This window comes from Asparagus officinalis, chromosome 2 (genome assembly GCF_001876935.1).
Source record: "Asparagus officinalis chromosome 2, Aspof.V1, whole genome shotgun sequence".
Taxonomy (NCBI): domain Eukaryota; kingdom Viridiplantae; phylum Streptophyta; class Magnoliopsida; order Asparagales; family Asparagaceae; genus Asparagus; species Asparagus officinalis.
This window is the reverse complement of record NC_033795.1, coordinates 21,086,156-21,102,297: the sequence shown is the minus strand read 5'-3', so window position 1 is coordinate 21,102,297 and position 16,142 is coordinate 21,086,156. Positions and strand designations below refer to the sequence as shown.

Sequence of the window (16,142 nt, the reverse complement as noted above, 5' to 3'; positions counted from 1 at the left end):
TTTCTTACATAAGACCTTAGATTCCATATAGTATATTTCTTTAACGGAAGATAATTTATGATGGTTTTTAACGGAAGATAATTTATGATGGTTTTTGAATTTTATTCACTTTAAATATATATAGTTTTAATAATATAGAAAGCTGGAGGTCTACCAGATGGTGAAGTTCAAGACGACATGTCAGTAATAATTGAGTCGAATAAAGTAATTAGCAAACTAATTAAATTGTAAAATATATTTCATATGCATTTGTACGCAATGAAAATTTATTTATTTCGAGTTAATACATACTGTTACTCTGTAGGAACATGAAAAAGAATGCTTGCAACTGTGCATAGAGTAGAAAATAGCATATGATAACATCTTTTGTACCAAGCAAGAAATCTAAAAGTTGGGATGTCAGCCTGCTATATTTAACGTTGTTTGCTTTCACCTGCTAGTTGTTGACTTTGTTTTCACATCTGACTCGGGATCTCTATCTCTGACTAAAATTGGGATGTCAGCCTGAATCTCTAAATCAGTCATATCAAGCATGACATTCTGAGGGTAGGAGAAGTTTTGCCAAATATCATCAGATGAACCAATTGGTTCATTGTCCTCATCACTATCATCGTTTTTATTAGGAAGGACAATAGATCTTGGCTCCTTCTATAACATGACCCAATCATTGGCAACATTTGGGTCTTTCACATAAAAGTACTTATCCGTCTGTTCTACGAATATGAACTTCTCATCTAGATATATCTCTTTGTCGAGATTGACAAGTGTAAACCCATAATAATCCTTTCGCGGTTTGGCAGGACTCCATCGAACCTTAAACATGATGTAATTACGCTGAGCTTTTTGCCATATCCGTAAATTATCTCTACAATATCTTCCAACTAGCCATAATATAACATATTAGCTTCAACTGGGTTCTGATATCTTATGCTAGAAAAACATTCCTGAGCAAAACAACCCATGACCCCGCTATTTTGTGTTAACCTCTTGTCATTGGTCGCCACTGTTTTAAACTTATACCCATTAATGATGTGTTCACTATATCGTCTCACTTCATAATAAGGACATTGTGCGTGAACTAAAACTTCTTCAGATATTAAGGTACCAGCGAGAAGGTCTTTATCACCCTAAGTCAAACATCAATCGAAAATAGTGATCTTAGAGTTTATTTAAAAAATTAAAAAATGAAAAATATAGTACTTTTGCTACACTGCTTACATCAGTTCTGAACCAATCGGGAAAATCTTTGATGTGTTTTTTCTGAATATCATGTGCTGCATTCATACCTGATATTTCATTCTTAAGCTTCTCCAGATATCGCTTATTTACACAACAATGAGATTGTATTGGTATTTATGAATGTTAATAATTCATGCGTGATCCTATTCACAAATTATTATATATTACCTTCGATAATCGCTCAAAATTTCAAGATTGTTCAAATACATATGCATGAACCTGCTCCAAGTTAGATCTTAGATATTTTACGGGTTTCTTCTCCTTAGTTGGGGTCTGATCAGCTGTTACACGATTACGCATGTAACGTTATGCAAATGTATGACATTCATTGGTCACGTAACCTTCAGCCAGAGAACCCTCGGGATGAGCTCGATTGCGAACTAAGCGCTTCATAAACCCCAAATATCTACAATAATAAAAGCTTTATGAACTTTAAACATCTAATCTAAGAAAAACCTCAGCTAGGACAAATTAAAGATGTATACATTGCATATGAAATTAATGGACTAGGTGAAGTCCCTAACCTCTCAATTGGGTACATCCAACGACATGATACAGGGCCCATAATTATTACCTCTCTAGCTAGATGTTGAGTAACATGGACCATGACCGTGAAAAAGGAAGGATGAAATATTAATTCCAGGTTACATAAAATTAATGACACTTTTGTTTCAAGTTTTTTAAATTCATTCACATCTATAACCTTAGAACATAATCTTCTTAAGAATCCATAGTACTTCATAATAATTTTTGATGCATCTTTCTCCATATTATTACGCAATGCAACCGGGAGCAATTTATGTAGAAGAATGTGATAATCATGGGTCTTTAGGTCTAAAAGTTTCCTCTCCTGCACCTAAACATTATTTGATATATTAGCTGAATACCCATCAGGTGACTTTACTAATTTGAGGACCTCACAAAATCTCTACATCTGCTCTGTCGATATCGTAACACAAGAGTATGGCTTATGTTTTTTCTTAAGTCCAACATCTTGTGCTTGCAAATCTTCTCGGATATTCAATGTAGCTAAGTCTTAACGAGCCCTTGGGTCATCCTTTCACTTATTAGGATCTTGAAGGAGGGTTGAAACTATATTGTCATAAACATTTTTCTCAATATGCATGACATCCAAGTTATGTCTGATTTTAAGCTTTTGCCAATATGGTAGCTTAAACATTTTTCTCAATATGCATGACATCCAAGTTATGTCTGATTTTAAGCTTTTGCCAATATGGTAGCTGGAAGAAGATACTGAATTTACTCCACATCCAAGTTATGTCTGATTTTAAGCTTTTGCCAATATGGTAGCTGGAAGAAGATACTGAATTTACTCCACCCCTTTGGTAATTTATTGACTCCATTATCAACATATGCCCGTTAGATTGCTCTCTTCCTCTTCAGTGTCTTCATCTTTTGCCCGAGCCTCTAACTTTGAGTGAGAGTCATCCTTATAATATCAGTTCTTACCAAATCTTATTTTTATAATATGCTCAAGCAACTTTATAATATCAGCATCAGTCATTTGGTGGGGTTTATTCCTAGTCTCAACGGTGCCGTCAAACTTATTGCTGAATTTTTTGTATCTGTGGCCCAAGGGAACCCATCTTCTGTTGAATTAATAATAACACTTTCGACTATATGGTAAGTGAAGGCCTTCAAATTCTGGACCACATACTGGATAAGCAAACTTACATTTTGTAGACCAATCAGAAAGATTAGCATAAACTAAAAAATTATTAATTGTCCATATTAGAATAGCGCGAAGTCTAAACGACTCTTTAGCATGAGCATCATTGATCAACTTACCATATTTTAGTTCATCAATTAAGGGCTCTAAGTAGACATCAATATCATTACCTGGTGCATGCTTCTCGGGTATCAGCAATGAGAGTATCATATACGGTTGTTTCCTAAAAAGCAAGCGTGGTAAATTATATGGCATTAAGACAACTAACTATGTAGACCAACCCGAACTTATAACACCGAACGGATTGAATCCGTCGCTAGATAGCCGAAGTCTAATATTTCTGCATTCATGATCAAAATTAGGAAAAACCTTATCAATATACTTCCAAGCCTCTGCATCAGCAGGATGTCTCAATTTACCATCTTCTATACGATCTTCTTTGTGCCACCTCATGTTCTTAGCAGTGTCTTTGTTCATATACAGGCGTTGCAATCTAGAAACTAATGGAAAATGATGAAGCACCTTAGCTAGAATCTTGCTCTGCATCTCCATTGACTTTGTTATCCGCCTTGTTGAAGAGCGGGTGTGTTGTTTCTATCTAGATAGTCCACATGTTGGACATTCCTAAAGGTCTTTATTATCCTTGTAGTAGAGAATACAATCACTAGAACATGCATCAATCTAATTGTAATCAAGCTCCAAATCAAAAACTATTTTCTTTGTCGCATAAATTGTTTTAGGAATGCTACGCTCTCCTCCTGTAACTACCTTCCGCTGCAAATCAAGAAGCATTTCGAAATAAGTATTTGCTATTCCACTGAGGCTCTTAATATGCAAGTGCTCCAACATAATGAAAATCTAGAGTACTCGGTGCAACCTTCATACAGATCCTTTTCACTATCCTCTAATAGTTTCATTATTCAATCCAAGTCCTCGGAAACTTGAGCATCTTCAAAACCTTGTGGGCCATCAACATCTTCGATCTCAGCTGCATCTTGGACATCATCTATGATATCATCTTCACTATCATTGTTAATATCATATTCGGTATGGTCAGGTCCAATATCAGTTTGTAAAATTTCTGTATCATCTATCCTGAAACCATGACTAGTATCGACATGCACATCCGGTACTTCATCTTCAATGCGACCTTCCCCATGATAGGACATGTATTTATATTCCTTATAAAACCCAGAGTTTGCTAAGTGACTTTGTATTTCCTCTCTATTTTCCAGCTTTGTATTCTTACACCTATAACAGGGACAATACATTGCACCGCTACTTAATTTTTCTGGGTTTATTTCGGCATACTTCATGAAGGCTTCACATCCATTCTTATAACGTCGATCGCGAAACCGTTCGATCCTAGGGATATCCATCCATGGCTTGTCAGGAATTTGCCTCATCTGTAGGTAATATATAATTAGAAACTCTATTTGAGAATAGATGGTATACTAATAAATTTTGAACTATTCAAAACATACGATGCAGCATTTAAGTTAGGCTCATTGAGGTAGGTTTGAAACTTATTAAGGTATGGAGACTAATTAGCACACTGTAACGATTGTCATAGGAAGACTTCTATCCTATTAAGAATATAGTAGTGTTTATATCCAACTTCATATTCTTTGTATATGTTCATTTCTTAAAAATTTCGGTAGTACCAATTCGCTGTTCTCCCTATACACTGTACGGGTGTTGTTATGCGTATTGACAATAGACCAAAATGCAGAATAACATACGCTTATTGTACACGGAGAATAACAGGTACAAGCTGCCGAAATTTTTAAGAAATAAAAATATACAAAGTTGGATGTATGCACTACTATATTTCTAACCCGTCCGAGAAGGACAGATCCAATAATTACAAATATATATGCTAATTCTTTCATATTATAATATAAAGTGAACGATCATTTTTTAGTAGAAAACTTTATCTCCTACTAAAAATTGACTCATTTATCTTATATTATAACCTCAAAGAATTGGATGTAATCATTGGACGGGAGTCTAGGGATAACGTTATATTTTTTTTCACCTAAATTGGATATATAACAAATTATTATATAATATTACGTTATATATCACTCAAGTTTTTGAAAACGTTTTCTTTCACAACTCATACATTTTCAAATCACAAACCTATATAATCACATTTGTATAATTTAATTTAGGATTAATTAAATTTAGGGTCATATTTATAGTTAGAAATGATTAATAAATTTATTTATGTTATTAAAAATTAAGTTTAATATTAAATGTTTCATTTAATTAATTAGGTCGTCACTACATTTAATTTAGGGTTAATAATTGATTATAAGTGTTGATGAAATATGGCGAAATATTATCCAATTATGGATTAGATAATATTAGCAGCTGTATTTTTTTGTCTCAAATTGTATGACAAAAATGAGAACTTTACAATATCACTCTCCCATATTATCTAATTAAAGAAATTAAGAAAATTGCAGATAGTACCTTCAGTTTATCGTAATATCACAAACTATATGAGAGTAATTAAAAAAAATTGCAGAAATTACTTTAAGTTTCTCGGCTGGAGTAAGAGGAGTAACCAGGAGATAATTAGCTACAAAAGGGAGGGAAACTAAGGTTAGAAATTGAAATTAGTGTTAAGGTTTTGAGGAAGAGGAAATTAGGGTTAGGGTTTAGAGTAAGAGGAGTACTTACATGTCAGCGGCAGCGTGAATAGACGACCGCAATGGACCGGAGGAGGACTTGATTTCGGCAAGCGGGAGTAGCTGAAATTAGGGCAGGCGGACGACTTGATTTGAGGAACGGGAATGAGAGAGAGGGAGGCGATGTCGAAGGAGAGGGGATGACGGTGGTGTTAAAGATTTGGGGAACGGGAAAGAGAATAGGGCTTTTTTATTTGGGAGGCGGCGATGACCAATGGGGAGGGTACAAGCGTGAGGGGGAGGCGGCGACAAGATGGCGAGGAGATTGGGGGATGAGAAGGCGCAAGGTCGATTGATGGAGGACGGTGGTTCTGGTTTTTGAACAGGGGAGCAGAATAGGGGAAGAGAGGTGAGTGAATTTCTATGATTTTTAAGAGTAGGAATTTTAGGTTGCAGCGGGGATTTTGGGGGGTTGGGGCGGCTAGGGTTTTGGTTGGTTTTGATTTTTTTAAATGAACCGAACATCCAAGATGGATATTTCCATCTAGGCTACATCCTTGATGGAAATTTTCATCTAGGATGTTCGGCTCATTTTTTTAAAATTTTAAAATTGTAGACGGAGAGTTCCGTCTAGGATAGGATACTCCATCCTAGACAGAATATTCTAGACGGAAATTTTTCGTTAAGTTTAATATCAAACTAGACAGAAAATTTCCATCTAGTATATCAATGTGAATAGGATTCACAAAACTCCTTACACGTTAGTGCTCTATTACTTGGAATTTGGTGAACGAGAGAGAGAGAAAGAAGATGGTACTTCAGGAAGGAAGGGCTAGCTTTTTAGGAAATTACTGAGAAATCAGAGATTTGAACATAAATTAAACAGGAGGAAGCAGGCTACAAACGTATGAAATATAATATTAAATTTTGTATGTAAAATGAATATTGATATGTATCAGAACACATCACCAGGGTTAAATTTTTCTGTTCATAAAACTTCTCACATGCTATTTTGTGGGTGGTTTTCATGGGTGTTTTCTTTTAGAAACAAACCCTTTTGTTGTCGGCAGGTTTGGTTAAACCTGGAGTTCGTCAATTTGAACTTCTCAAACATATTCAATGGAATATATATATATGTCAGGTTTTCTTCATCTATTTTCATTTTAAACTTTTTATGTAACTCAAAATTAAGACCATTGTACCCATTAAGTTTAAACTTTTTATGTAACTGATTATTGATGTTGCATCAGAACACACCACTAGGTTTTAATTTTGTTATTCACGAAAACAAGCATGGAGGTCCCAATGTCCAAAAAGTTTATTTAACTATTAAAGTGTTCCTCAGCTTATGGAAATGTACAGTTTTCATGTCCAATGTCCAAAAAGTTTATTTAACTAGGGAAAATAAGATACATATTATACATGAAGAGAAAGGAAAAAAGGAGAGAAAGTACGTAGTGTATAAGGAGATAAGAGGAAGATTTCAAGGAAAAACAAACAAATCAATTCCTAAAAATTTTATTTCGTTTTCACGCATAAGATAATGTCGCGCGCCTATGCGGAAGCGTTGCACACACACACAACGAACTTGAGATCATGGAAGAAGAAAGCCACACACTTGCACAAACCAAGCCAATTACGACAAATCAAACCAAACACAGAGATATACGTGGTTCGGCAACTTGCCTACGTCCACGGGGAGAGGATGGAGAGATTTCACTAATTCAAGGAGAGTACAAAGGATTACAATCACACAAAACTCTCAAACTAACCCTCAACCAAAGATCTCACCTTGCTCACAATATCTCCCTCTCACAATGCTCAAAAGATTCCTCAATCTCTGATTCAAAACCCTAACAAATCGTTTCCCTATTTATATCAAAACAAAAACCCAATCAGACTGCAAACAGGAAACCTGATTATGCAAAAAACCCATCGTAAGTCGACTTAGCAGATACCATAAGTCGACTTGGCAGAGAGAAAAACAACAACTGGAGCACACTTCGTAAGTTGACTTATTAGGCCTGATAAGTCGATTTGGCAGAGCGAAAAAACATAACTCCAGTGCAGATTGTAAGTCGACTTGTGCACACTGACAAGTCGACTTACCATAAGTCGACTTAGCCTTGTGCATGAGTCGACTTATGCTAGAAAATCTGGTTTTTCTGATTTCTCCACAATTCTCCACCTCGGCGAATTTTGCCAAAACTGAGCCGACACCAAACCAAGAGCATCAATGTGTCGTCTCTCCAAATACGACTGCACCACCATGGTTGCCTACGTACCCCCTCTCCCAAGGGATCAAGCCTCCCGTAGTTTATCCAAATGGTCGCCAACGGCCTCAACAATCACAAATATTCAACAAGTTTCTGTAATGATCAAACTTGTTGATCGGAACCACCTTTGTGAGCATATCCGCCGGATTATATATCCTTCGTGTGGACCTTCACAATCTCCACATCGCCATCTTCAAGAACATCCCGAACGAAGTGATAACGAACGTCAATGTGCTTCGGCCTCACATGAAAAACCTGATTCTTCGCCAAATATATAGCACTCATGCTATCACAATGAATAGTGACGGATCGCTGCGATATACCAAGTTCTTCCAAAAGTCCTTGAAGCCAAATAGCCTCCTTCACAGCCTCTATAACTGCCATATACTCTGCCTCCGTCATAGACAAAGCCACCGTTGACTGTAAGGTGCATCTCCAACACACCGGCGCACGGGTCAAAGTGAACACATACCCCGTTGTAGACCGACGCTTATCCAAATCCCCGGCATAATCCGAATCAACATAGCCAATGTATAGCTGCCCACCTGTATTGTCCCGCTCATAAACCAAACCAACATTGAGCGTACCTAGAATGTACCTCAAAATCCATCTCACGGCATCCCAATGACCCACTCCTGGATCGTGTATGTATCTCGACACCATGCTCACTGCCTGTGATAAATCCGGCCTCGTACATACCATCGCGTATATCAAGCTCCCAACTACGCTCGCATATGGAGTCTTCGACATCAACTTACGGTCTTCAACTGACTTCGGTGAAAGGCCAGCTGAAAGCTTCAAATGGGCTCCCAACGGTACACCAACTGGCTTCGTATCCATGCTAACATGGAATCGCTGTAGAACCTTCTTCAAATAAGCCACCTGTGTCAAACAAATCCTACCCTTCTTCTTGTCTCTACCGATCTCCATCCCTAAAATGCGCTTCGCCTCACCCAAGTCCTTCATCTCAAACTCATTCGAAAGCTGAACTTTCAACTCATCTATAGCTGACCTGGAACTAGAGGTAACCAACATGTCATCAACATAAAGCAACAAATAAATGTACGCACCTCCTCTCAGCTTGCGAAAATACACACAAGGATCAAACTGGCTCTAAGTGTACGAATGACCAAGCATAAAAACATCGAATCGCCTATACCACTGTCGAGGAGACTGCTTCAAACCGTATAGCGATTTCTTTAACCTGCAAACCAACTTATCTTTCCCTGCAGCTCGGAATCCCAATGGCCGAGTCATATATATTTCTTCATCAAGATCATCATGAAGAAATGCCGTCTTCACATCCAACTGATCTAACTCCAAACTATACTGTGCCACCAAAGCTAGCAAAATCCGAATCAAAGAGTGCTTCACCACCGGAGAGAAAACCTTATTGTAATCAATACCTTCCTCCTGTGCATAGCCCTTCGCAACCAACCTAGCCTTGAATCTCACTGGAGTGCCCTCAATGCCCTCCTTCTTCGTGTACACCCACTTGCACCCAATCGCCTTCCGCCCCTTTGGAAGCTCAACAAGCTCCCATGTATCGTTCTTATGAAGGGACTCCATCTCCTCCTGCATAGCCACCTGCCACGAATCAGCCTCCGAACTCTGCTCGGCCTCTCTAAATGTAGTAGGCACCATCTCATCAATACTCTCCATCGGAAGTACATATGCAACTGTGTCGACATACCGTGCTAGCACCCGTATGTCTCTCCTCTGTCTCCGTGCCGCAATAGAATCCTGAACCTGAGCCGTCGGTCCCTGATCCTGCTCATGAGTACCCGTATCCTCCACATCACCGTCGTGCTCGCCTGGCGTCACCTCAGTCGGCACTCTAATGGATACTACACTATCTGAACTCTGTGGAGCTGCATCAATCTCCACCACCTACGAAATCTCCTATGTCGGGTCGCTCTCCACCTGATGAGAGCTGGGAAGCTTCAAGATAGAAGCCTCATCGAATGTGACGTCCCTACTCAGCACAATCTTCCTATCAACTGGATCCCAAAGCTTGTATCCCTTGACACCACGCTTGAATCCTACAAATATGGCCTTCCTAGCTCGAGGTTCCAACTTATCAGTTCTAACATGATAATATGCAGGGCAACCAAATACCTTAAGCTGGTCATAGTCATGTGCTGTCTCTCCCGACCACATCTCCATAGGGGTCTTCCCCTCAATCGCAGATGAAGGCAGCCTATTAATGAGGTGGCTCGCATAAGAAAGTGCCTCAGCCCAAAAGATCTTCTCCAAACCACTATGCACCAATAAACATCGAATCTTCTCTAGCAAAGACCGATTTAACCTCTCTGCCACCCCATTCTGCTGCGGTGTATGACTAACTGTGAAGTGCCTCTCTATACCCTCGTCTCAACATAGCTGCTGAAAGGGGTTTGAAGTATACTCGCCGTCGTTGTCGGATCGTAACGTCTTGATCTTTCTCCCAGTCTGCAGTTCCAATCTCTTCTTTCACTCCACAAACAAATCTAGGACTTCACTCTTATGCTTCATGGTGTACACCCAACAACGCCTAGAATAGTCATCAACAAATGTGACGAACCAATGTCGACCACCAAGTGATGCCGTCTTGGTGGGACCCTAAACATCTGTATGCACGTAGTCCAAGATGCCCCTCGTCCTATGAATGGCCATCCCGAACTTCACATTTGTCTTCTTGCCAAGAACACAGTGCTCACAGAACTCAATCTTTCCACTCTTGGCTCCCTTCAATAGCCCCTGCTTGCACAAAGCCTGCAGTGACTTCTCTCCTGTGTGCCCTAACCTGTAATGCCAAAGTCTGCTCATGTCCACCTCTGAAATAGCCGAAGCAACTTGGCCAATCTCGGTGCTCCCCTTCAGATAGTATAAATTATGACTGTGGACTCCCTTCATCACCACCAAATATCCCTTACTAACCTTCGCTACAGCATCCTCAAAGGTCACCTTGAATCCCTTCACCTCCAAAGCCCCAACTAAGATAAGATTCTTCTTAAATTAAGGAACGAATCTCACTTCCTTCAACTCACGGACTACTCCATCGTGCATCTGAATCCTCACAGTACCTATCCCACAAACGCCACAGGATTGATCATTTCCTATGACAACAACACCCCCGTCGAGTCTCTCAAATAATGAGAACCAATCTCGCCTAGGAGTCACATGATAAGTAGCCCCAAAATCAAGCATCCACTCTGATGCATCCAAATGGTTCACCTCCGGAGTAATCAAAAGAGAAAAGCTCGAATCATCAGAATCACCGCCTTTCGCAACATTCACCTCATTGGCCTTCGGGCCCTTATTCTTGCTATTCTCCTTTTCTTTGACTTTCGGGCAGTCTCTCTTCCAATGTCCCTGCTCTTTGCAGAATGCACATTGGTTCTTTCCAAGCTGGTGACGACCTCTTGACTTTGACCCCCCTCTATTTCCACCTTTCTGATATGAGCTTCTACCTCTCGTCGACAAGGCCTCTCCTGAAGTACTAGCGCGGGAAGTCTCCTTATCCTTCCTCCTCAATCATAGTTCGTCAATGCGTTAGTCACTTCACTATAAGTGATAGAAGATCTCCCGTTCAACAACGTAAGCACGAAGGTATCATACTCCTCATCCGGTAAGGAGCCCAAAAGAATAATAGCCTTGTACCAATCCATGATCTTCTCATCCACGTTCGCCAAGTCCGACAACAACTTAGTGTAGTTGTTCACATGAGCCGCAAGCGAGGTGCCTCTGGACATCTGAAATCTGAATAATCTTCGCAGCAAGTGCAACCTGTTCTCAACACTCTTTATGAGATACTTGTTGTTGAGAATCTCCCACATCTTCATTGCAGACGTCATCCCAATCACATCGTATTTTAGCTCCTGTTCCAAACAGGACCTGATCACTCCGCAAGCATTTTGATTCATCTTTTCCCATACCGCCTCTTCATATTTAGGTGGCCTCATATCGACCATGATGGTCTCCTCCAGATTTTGAGCATTGAGCGCATCCTGTATGTCACTCATCCACAAACCAAAATTGATCTTGCCGTCATATTTCACTACACTAATCTTAGTGTTCTGAAAACCCACTTGAACTGTGCCTGTCATCTTGCTGCTTTCACTAACTTCTTCACCCATAATCACAAATTCCAAATTGTAGAGAAAGATCCAAACTTTGAAAAGAATAAGAAATTACCCAACTGAACCCTAGATTGGATTCCAAATAGAACTCCTAACCACACGAGGAAAGCGAGATCTTCAACGGCAACTTCAAACCCTAACTCCACCAAAGCCTAGAATTCCAAGAACCAAGCTTCCAACTGAATCTTCCTCCACCTAATCCAAAACCCCAGATCTGAAATCTGAGCTCTGATACCACTTATCGCGCGCCTATGCGGAAGCGTTGCACGCACACACAACGAACTTGAGATCATGGAAGAAGAAAGCCACACACTTGCACAAACGAAGCCAATTACGACAAATCAAACCAAACACAGAGATATACGTGGTTCGTCAACTTGCCTACGTCCACGGGGAGAGGATGGGGAGATTTCACTAATTCAAGGAGAGTACAAAGGATTACAATCACACAAAACTCTCAAACTAACCCTCAACCAAAGATCTCACCTTGCTCACAATATCTCCCTCTTACAATGCTCAAAAGATTCCTCAATCTCTGATTCAAAACCCTAACAAATCGTTTTACTATTTATAACAAAACAAAAACTCAATCAGACTACAAATAGGAAACCTGATTATGCAAAAAACCCATCGTAAGTCGACTTAACAGATACCATAAGTCGACTTGGCAGAGAGAAAAACAGTAACTAGTGCACACTTCGTAAGTCGACTTATCAGGCCTGATAAGTCGACTTGGCAGAGCGAAAAAACATAAATCCAGTGCAGATCGTAAGTCGACTTGTGCACACTGACAAGTCGACTTACCATAAGTCGACTTAGCCTTGTGCATGAGTCGACTTATGCCAGAAAATTTGGTTTTTCTGATTTCTCCACAGATAAAAAGTAAATTTTCCTGTTTTTTGTAACTTTGCTTAAGTATTATAGAATTCCAACGGATACTCGAACTAGTTATCTGAAAGACTCACCGGGTTCTTTCTAATTGGTTCCTAGAAAAGAAAATAACTTCTTTAATTTAACAAAAAACAATCTCTACCAAACCGCATTGCATATATCACTATCAGTTATCGGCCAATGCTTCTGATAAAATAAAGGCGACACGCCATCTGGACCGAGAGCCTTGTTTAGGTGCATCTCAAATACTACTCTGAGGATTGCAATATCGTCCACCACTTTGCATAATTAGGAATTGATTTTACATATATCAAAAAGTTTGCTTTTAATTTTGTTTTATCGTGATCGAATTACTCTCACATCTTGTTATATCATTTTGCTAGAATCCGATGCTTCAATTTGTTATGATCCAGCTAGAGAAGGCGCTTCCAGGACCAATTAATTATTAGTTGAAATAAAAATGTGTTGGTTCACATAGTTGAAAAAAGCAACAATAATTAAACAATTATTTGTTTGTAACTAATGTCTTTCTCATCTGCACGTGCTGATTCAAATAATTTATTCCATTTCCGAAGGAAAACAAAGAGACTGAAAACTGACTGATAGTCATTAGTATCTGAATGTAGTCATAACTTTCATAGTGATTAATCATGTATGCACTAAATAAGCCGTGTTAATTGCATTTATAGTCGATAATGATGTATGCAATAAGATTTATGTCAGATAAGACATATGCATACTTAGCTCACTGTATGATCTTTATCTCCCTATGTGATTTTTCAGAGGACCCCTTCTGCATAGGATTCCTTTTCTTACTTTGACAGTAGGTTTTAATTCGCTCAACAAGCTTGGCTATATAATAAGCACACCTAACGTTGCTCATTCCACGATCACCAAGAAAACTAGTACAACACGAAGCCCCCTTGTGCTCGAAAACATTAATGGCTTTTGCATGTTGTTATGTTCTTTTCCTTTTCCTCATTATCGCAAGATTATGTAATGCGACTGACTACAACATTCTGGATTTTGCAATGAAGAGGAAACATGAACTGTGGATGGCCGAGCATGGACGTGTTTACAAAGATGAGGTAGAAAAAGCAGCGAGATTTGAGATATTTAAGGATAATGTGAAATACATAGAAGAATTCAACAATGGTGGAGTTTATAATTACACTCTAGGCGTAAATGAATTCGCTGATCTCACGCATGAAGAGTTCACGGAAACTTTTATTAGTGGATTCAACGAGGACTCATTTCGGTCTTCGGAATACAATACTACGATATCGACGGAGCCTCAAATTTCTTCTGTTCCTTCTAGTGTTGATTGGAGGGCTGAGGGTGCGGTTACCGCCGTCAAGAATCAAGGTTCCAAATGCAGTAAGAAATCCATCTGACAAGTTTTTTTTTTTTTTTTTGTTATTTTCTTTACCCTTTTAATTTTATCGTTCTTTTATTTGGCTAAATATGATAAACCCCTCATTAACTTTAGATGATTATGACATAGACCCCCTCCCCTCATAACTTTCAAAATATCAAAAAAACCCTTAACTTAGGGGTTATCTGAAAACCCTCTTTAACTTTAAGGTTTTATCAAAAAAAAAATCTCTGACAGCATTAGCCGCAATTTTCATTTGCAAAAATACCCCTTTGTCTAGTTCTACCCGCCCAACAGCACGTACGCGTGAATAACATTCAGTCCAGTTCTAGCAAGAAAATCGACCTAAACATGTCGAAAATACAGGATCTTGTTGGGCATTTGCCACTGCTGCAGCAGTCGAAAGCCTTCACAAAATCAAGAACGGCGTACTCTACGACCTATCCCAACAACAACTCGTGGACTGTGCATGGAAAACCTTGGGGTGTGGCGGAGGATGGCCCCGCGACTCCTACAGTTACATCAAGGACAATGGCGGCCTCACGACCGCAGCAAATTACCCGTACAATGAAGTCGATAACCCTTGTGACGTGATGAAGGCAAAAGAAATCGTAGCAAACATTAGCGATTTCGTGTCTGTGACCCCAAAAACCGAGGCAGCGCTGATGGAAGCAGTTGCAAAACAACCTGTGACCGTGGTAATCGAAGCCGAATCGAAAACTTTTATGTTTTACAAGTCAGGTGTGTACAAAGGACCGTGTGGAACAGATCTGAACCATGTTGTGGTTGCGGTTGGTTACGGACAGGTGCATCAGTCTAGCAAGTATTGGATATTGAAGAACTCATGGGGGCCTTCATGGGGTGAAGGTGGGTATATGAGGCTTGAGAAGGATGTTGGTTTGCCTAAGGGATTATGTGTTGTTGCTGCGCTCCCAACTTATCCAATTCTGTGAAGCTTTATGCTGTCGTGTGCGTGCCTATATATATATACATACATCTCCACTTATATAAATAATATATTATATATATATTTCCCATAAGGTTTGCCTCTTATGCTCTATGCTTTATTTTATGTTACTTGATTATGTACCACTTGGTACATGGTGTGATACTCCTCGCTCGCTTCGATACTCACGCCACTAAACTAATCCCTCGGACGTTTCGTCAACTCTACGCCTACCCTCGCGCTCGCACTCTGACACTTTTTCTTCTTACAGAACAAACACTCGCATATCACGCATCCACACCTCAGAACACCGAGCGAGATAGAAATTGGACAAAACAACAACCACGCATTCTAATAAGGTAAGGACAATTAATAGAGAGATTTAATTATTTTTGAGCCAATCATCTATTGTCCTTACCTCTTGACGTGCACTGAGCGTGCAAACCTTCAAAAAGTGACCTATTTTTCGGATTCAGATCTCTCTCAACTACTAAACAAGTTAGTGGAGAATATCACTAACTTTATTTATTATATTACCCGCATTTATAAATATAATTATAACCAAAGTTATATAGCTTAGCCCTATACTATTACCTATGATTGTTGATTGAGTAGTGGAATATTGTGATTTGTTTGTTGAGTGTCAAAAAAAATTAAGAAAGAATTAAGAAATAAAGAATGATGTGTCTTCGAGATAACGCCTGTATAAGTGGAATTATAGCGAATTTATCGTCGAACGCATTACATTAAAGTAAGTCAATTTATCTTGTATGAAATATATGATGATTCTGTCCACTACTTTTTGATGGTGTAGAGGACGTAAAATCGCCTTTACTCTCTCTGGTGTTTTGGAACGTCTTACCGAACACAATAAAAAGATTGACCTCTAAATTTTAAATCATTTAACACGAAACACCTTTATCATTACACTATTTTTCAATCGGGTTTTACAATCATGATAGCCACGC

The 16,142-nt window shown here is 39.1% G+C and overlaps 2 protein-coding genes across 2 annotated transcripts in view; both read left to right on the top strand.

Annotated features, from left to right (window-relative positions):
- LOC109830485 (ervatamin-B-like) overlaps positions 1-15,210 on the top strand; it is a 22,050-nt gene extending 6,840 nt beyond the window's left edge. Inside the window, exon 3 of the mRNA XM_020397754.1 lies at positions 15,165-15,210. Within this exon, the coding sequence (XP_020253343.1) occupies positions 15,165-15,181 (17 nt within the window). The 3' untranslated portion in view covers positions 15,182-15,210. The remainder of the gene's footprint in view (positions 1-15,164) is intronic.
- LOC109830484 (ervatamin-B-like) lies at positions 13,746-15,212 on the top strand. Its single transcript, XM_020397752.1, has 2 exons — positions 13,746-14,230; positions 14,595-15,212. The coding sequence occupies exons 1-2, from the start codon at positions 13,795-13,797 to the stop codon at positions 15,179-15,181; spliced, it is 1,023 nt and encodes a 340-aa protein (XP_020253341.1). The 5' UTR covers positions 13,746-13,794; the 3' UTR covers positions 15,182-15,212.

What these genes read in the sequence shown, in the direction of transcription:
- LOC109830484 (XM_020397752.1), top strand. Translation starts at nt 13,795, where the DNA reads ATGGCTTTTGCATGTTGTTATGTTCTTTTCCTTTTCCTCATTATCGCA. An exon ending in GAATCAAGGTTCCAAATGCA is followed by an intron (nt 14,231 to 14,594) that starts GTAAGAAATCCA and finishes TCGAAAATACAG; the next exon opens with GATCTTGTTGGGCATTTGCC.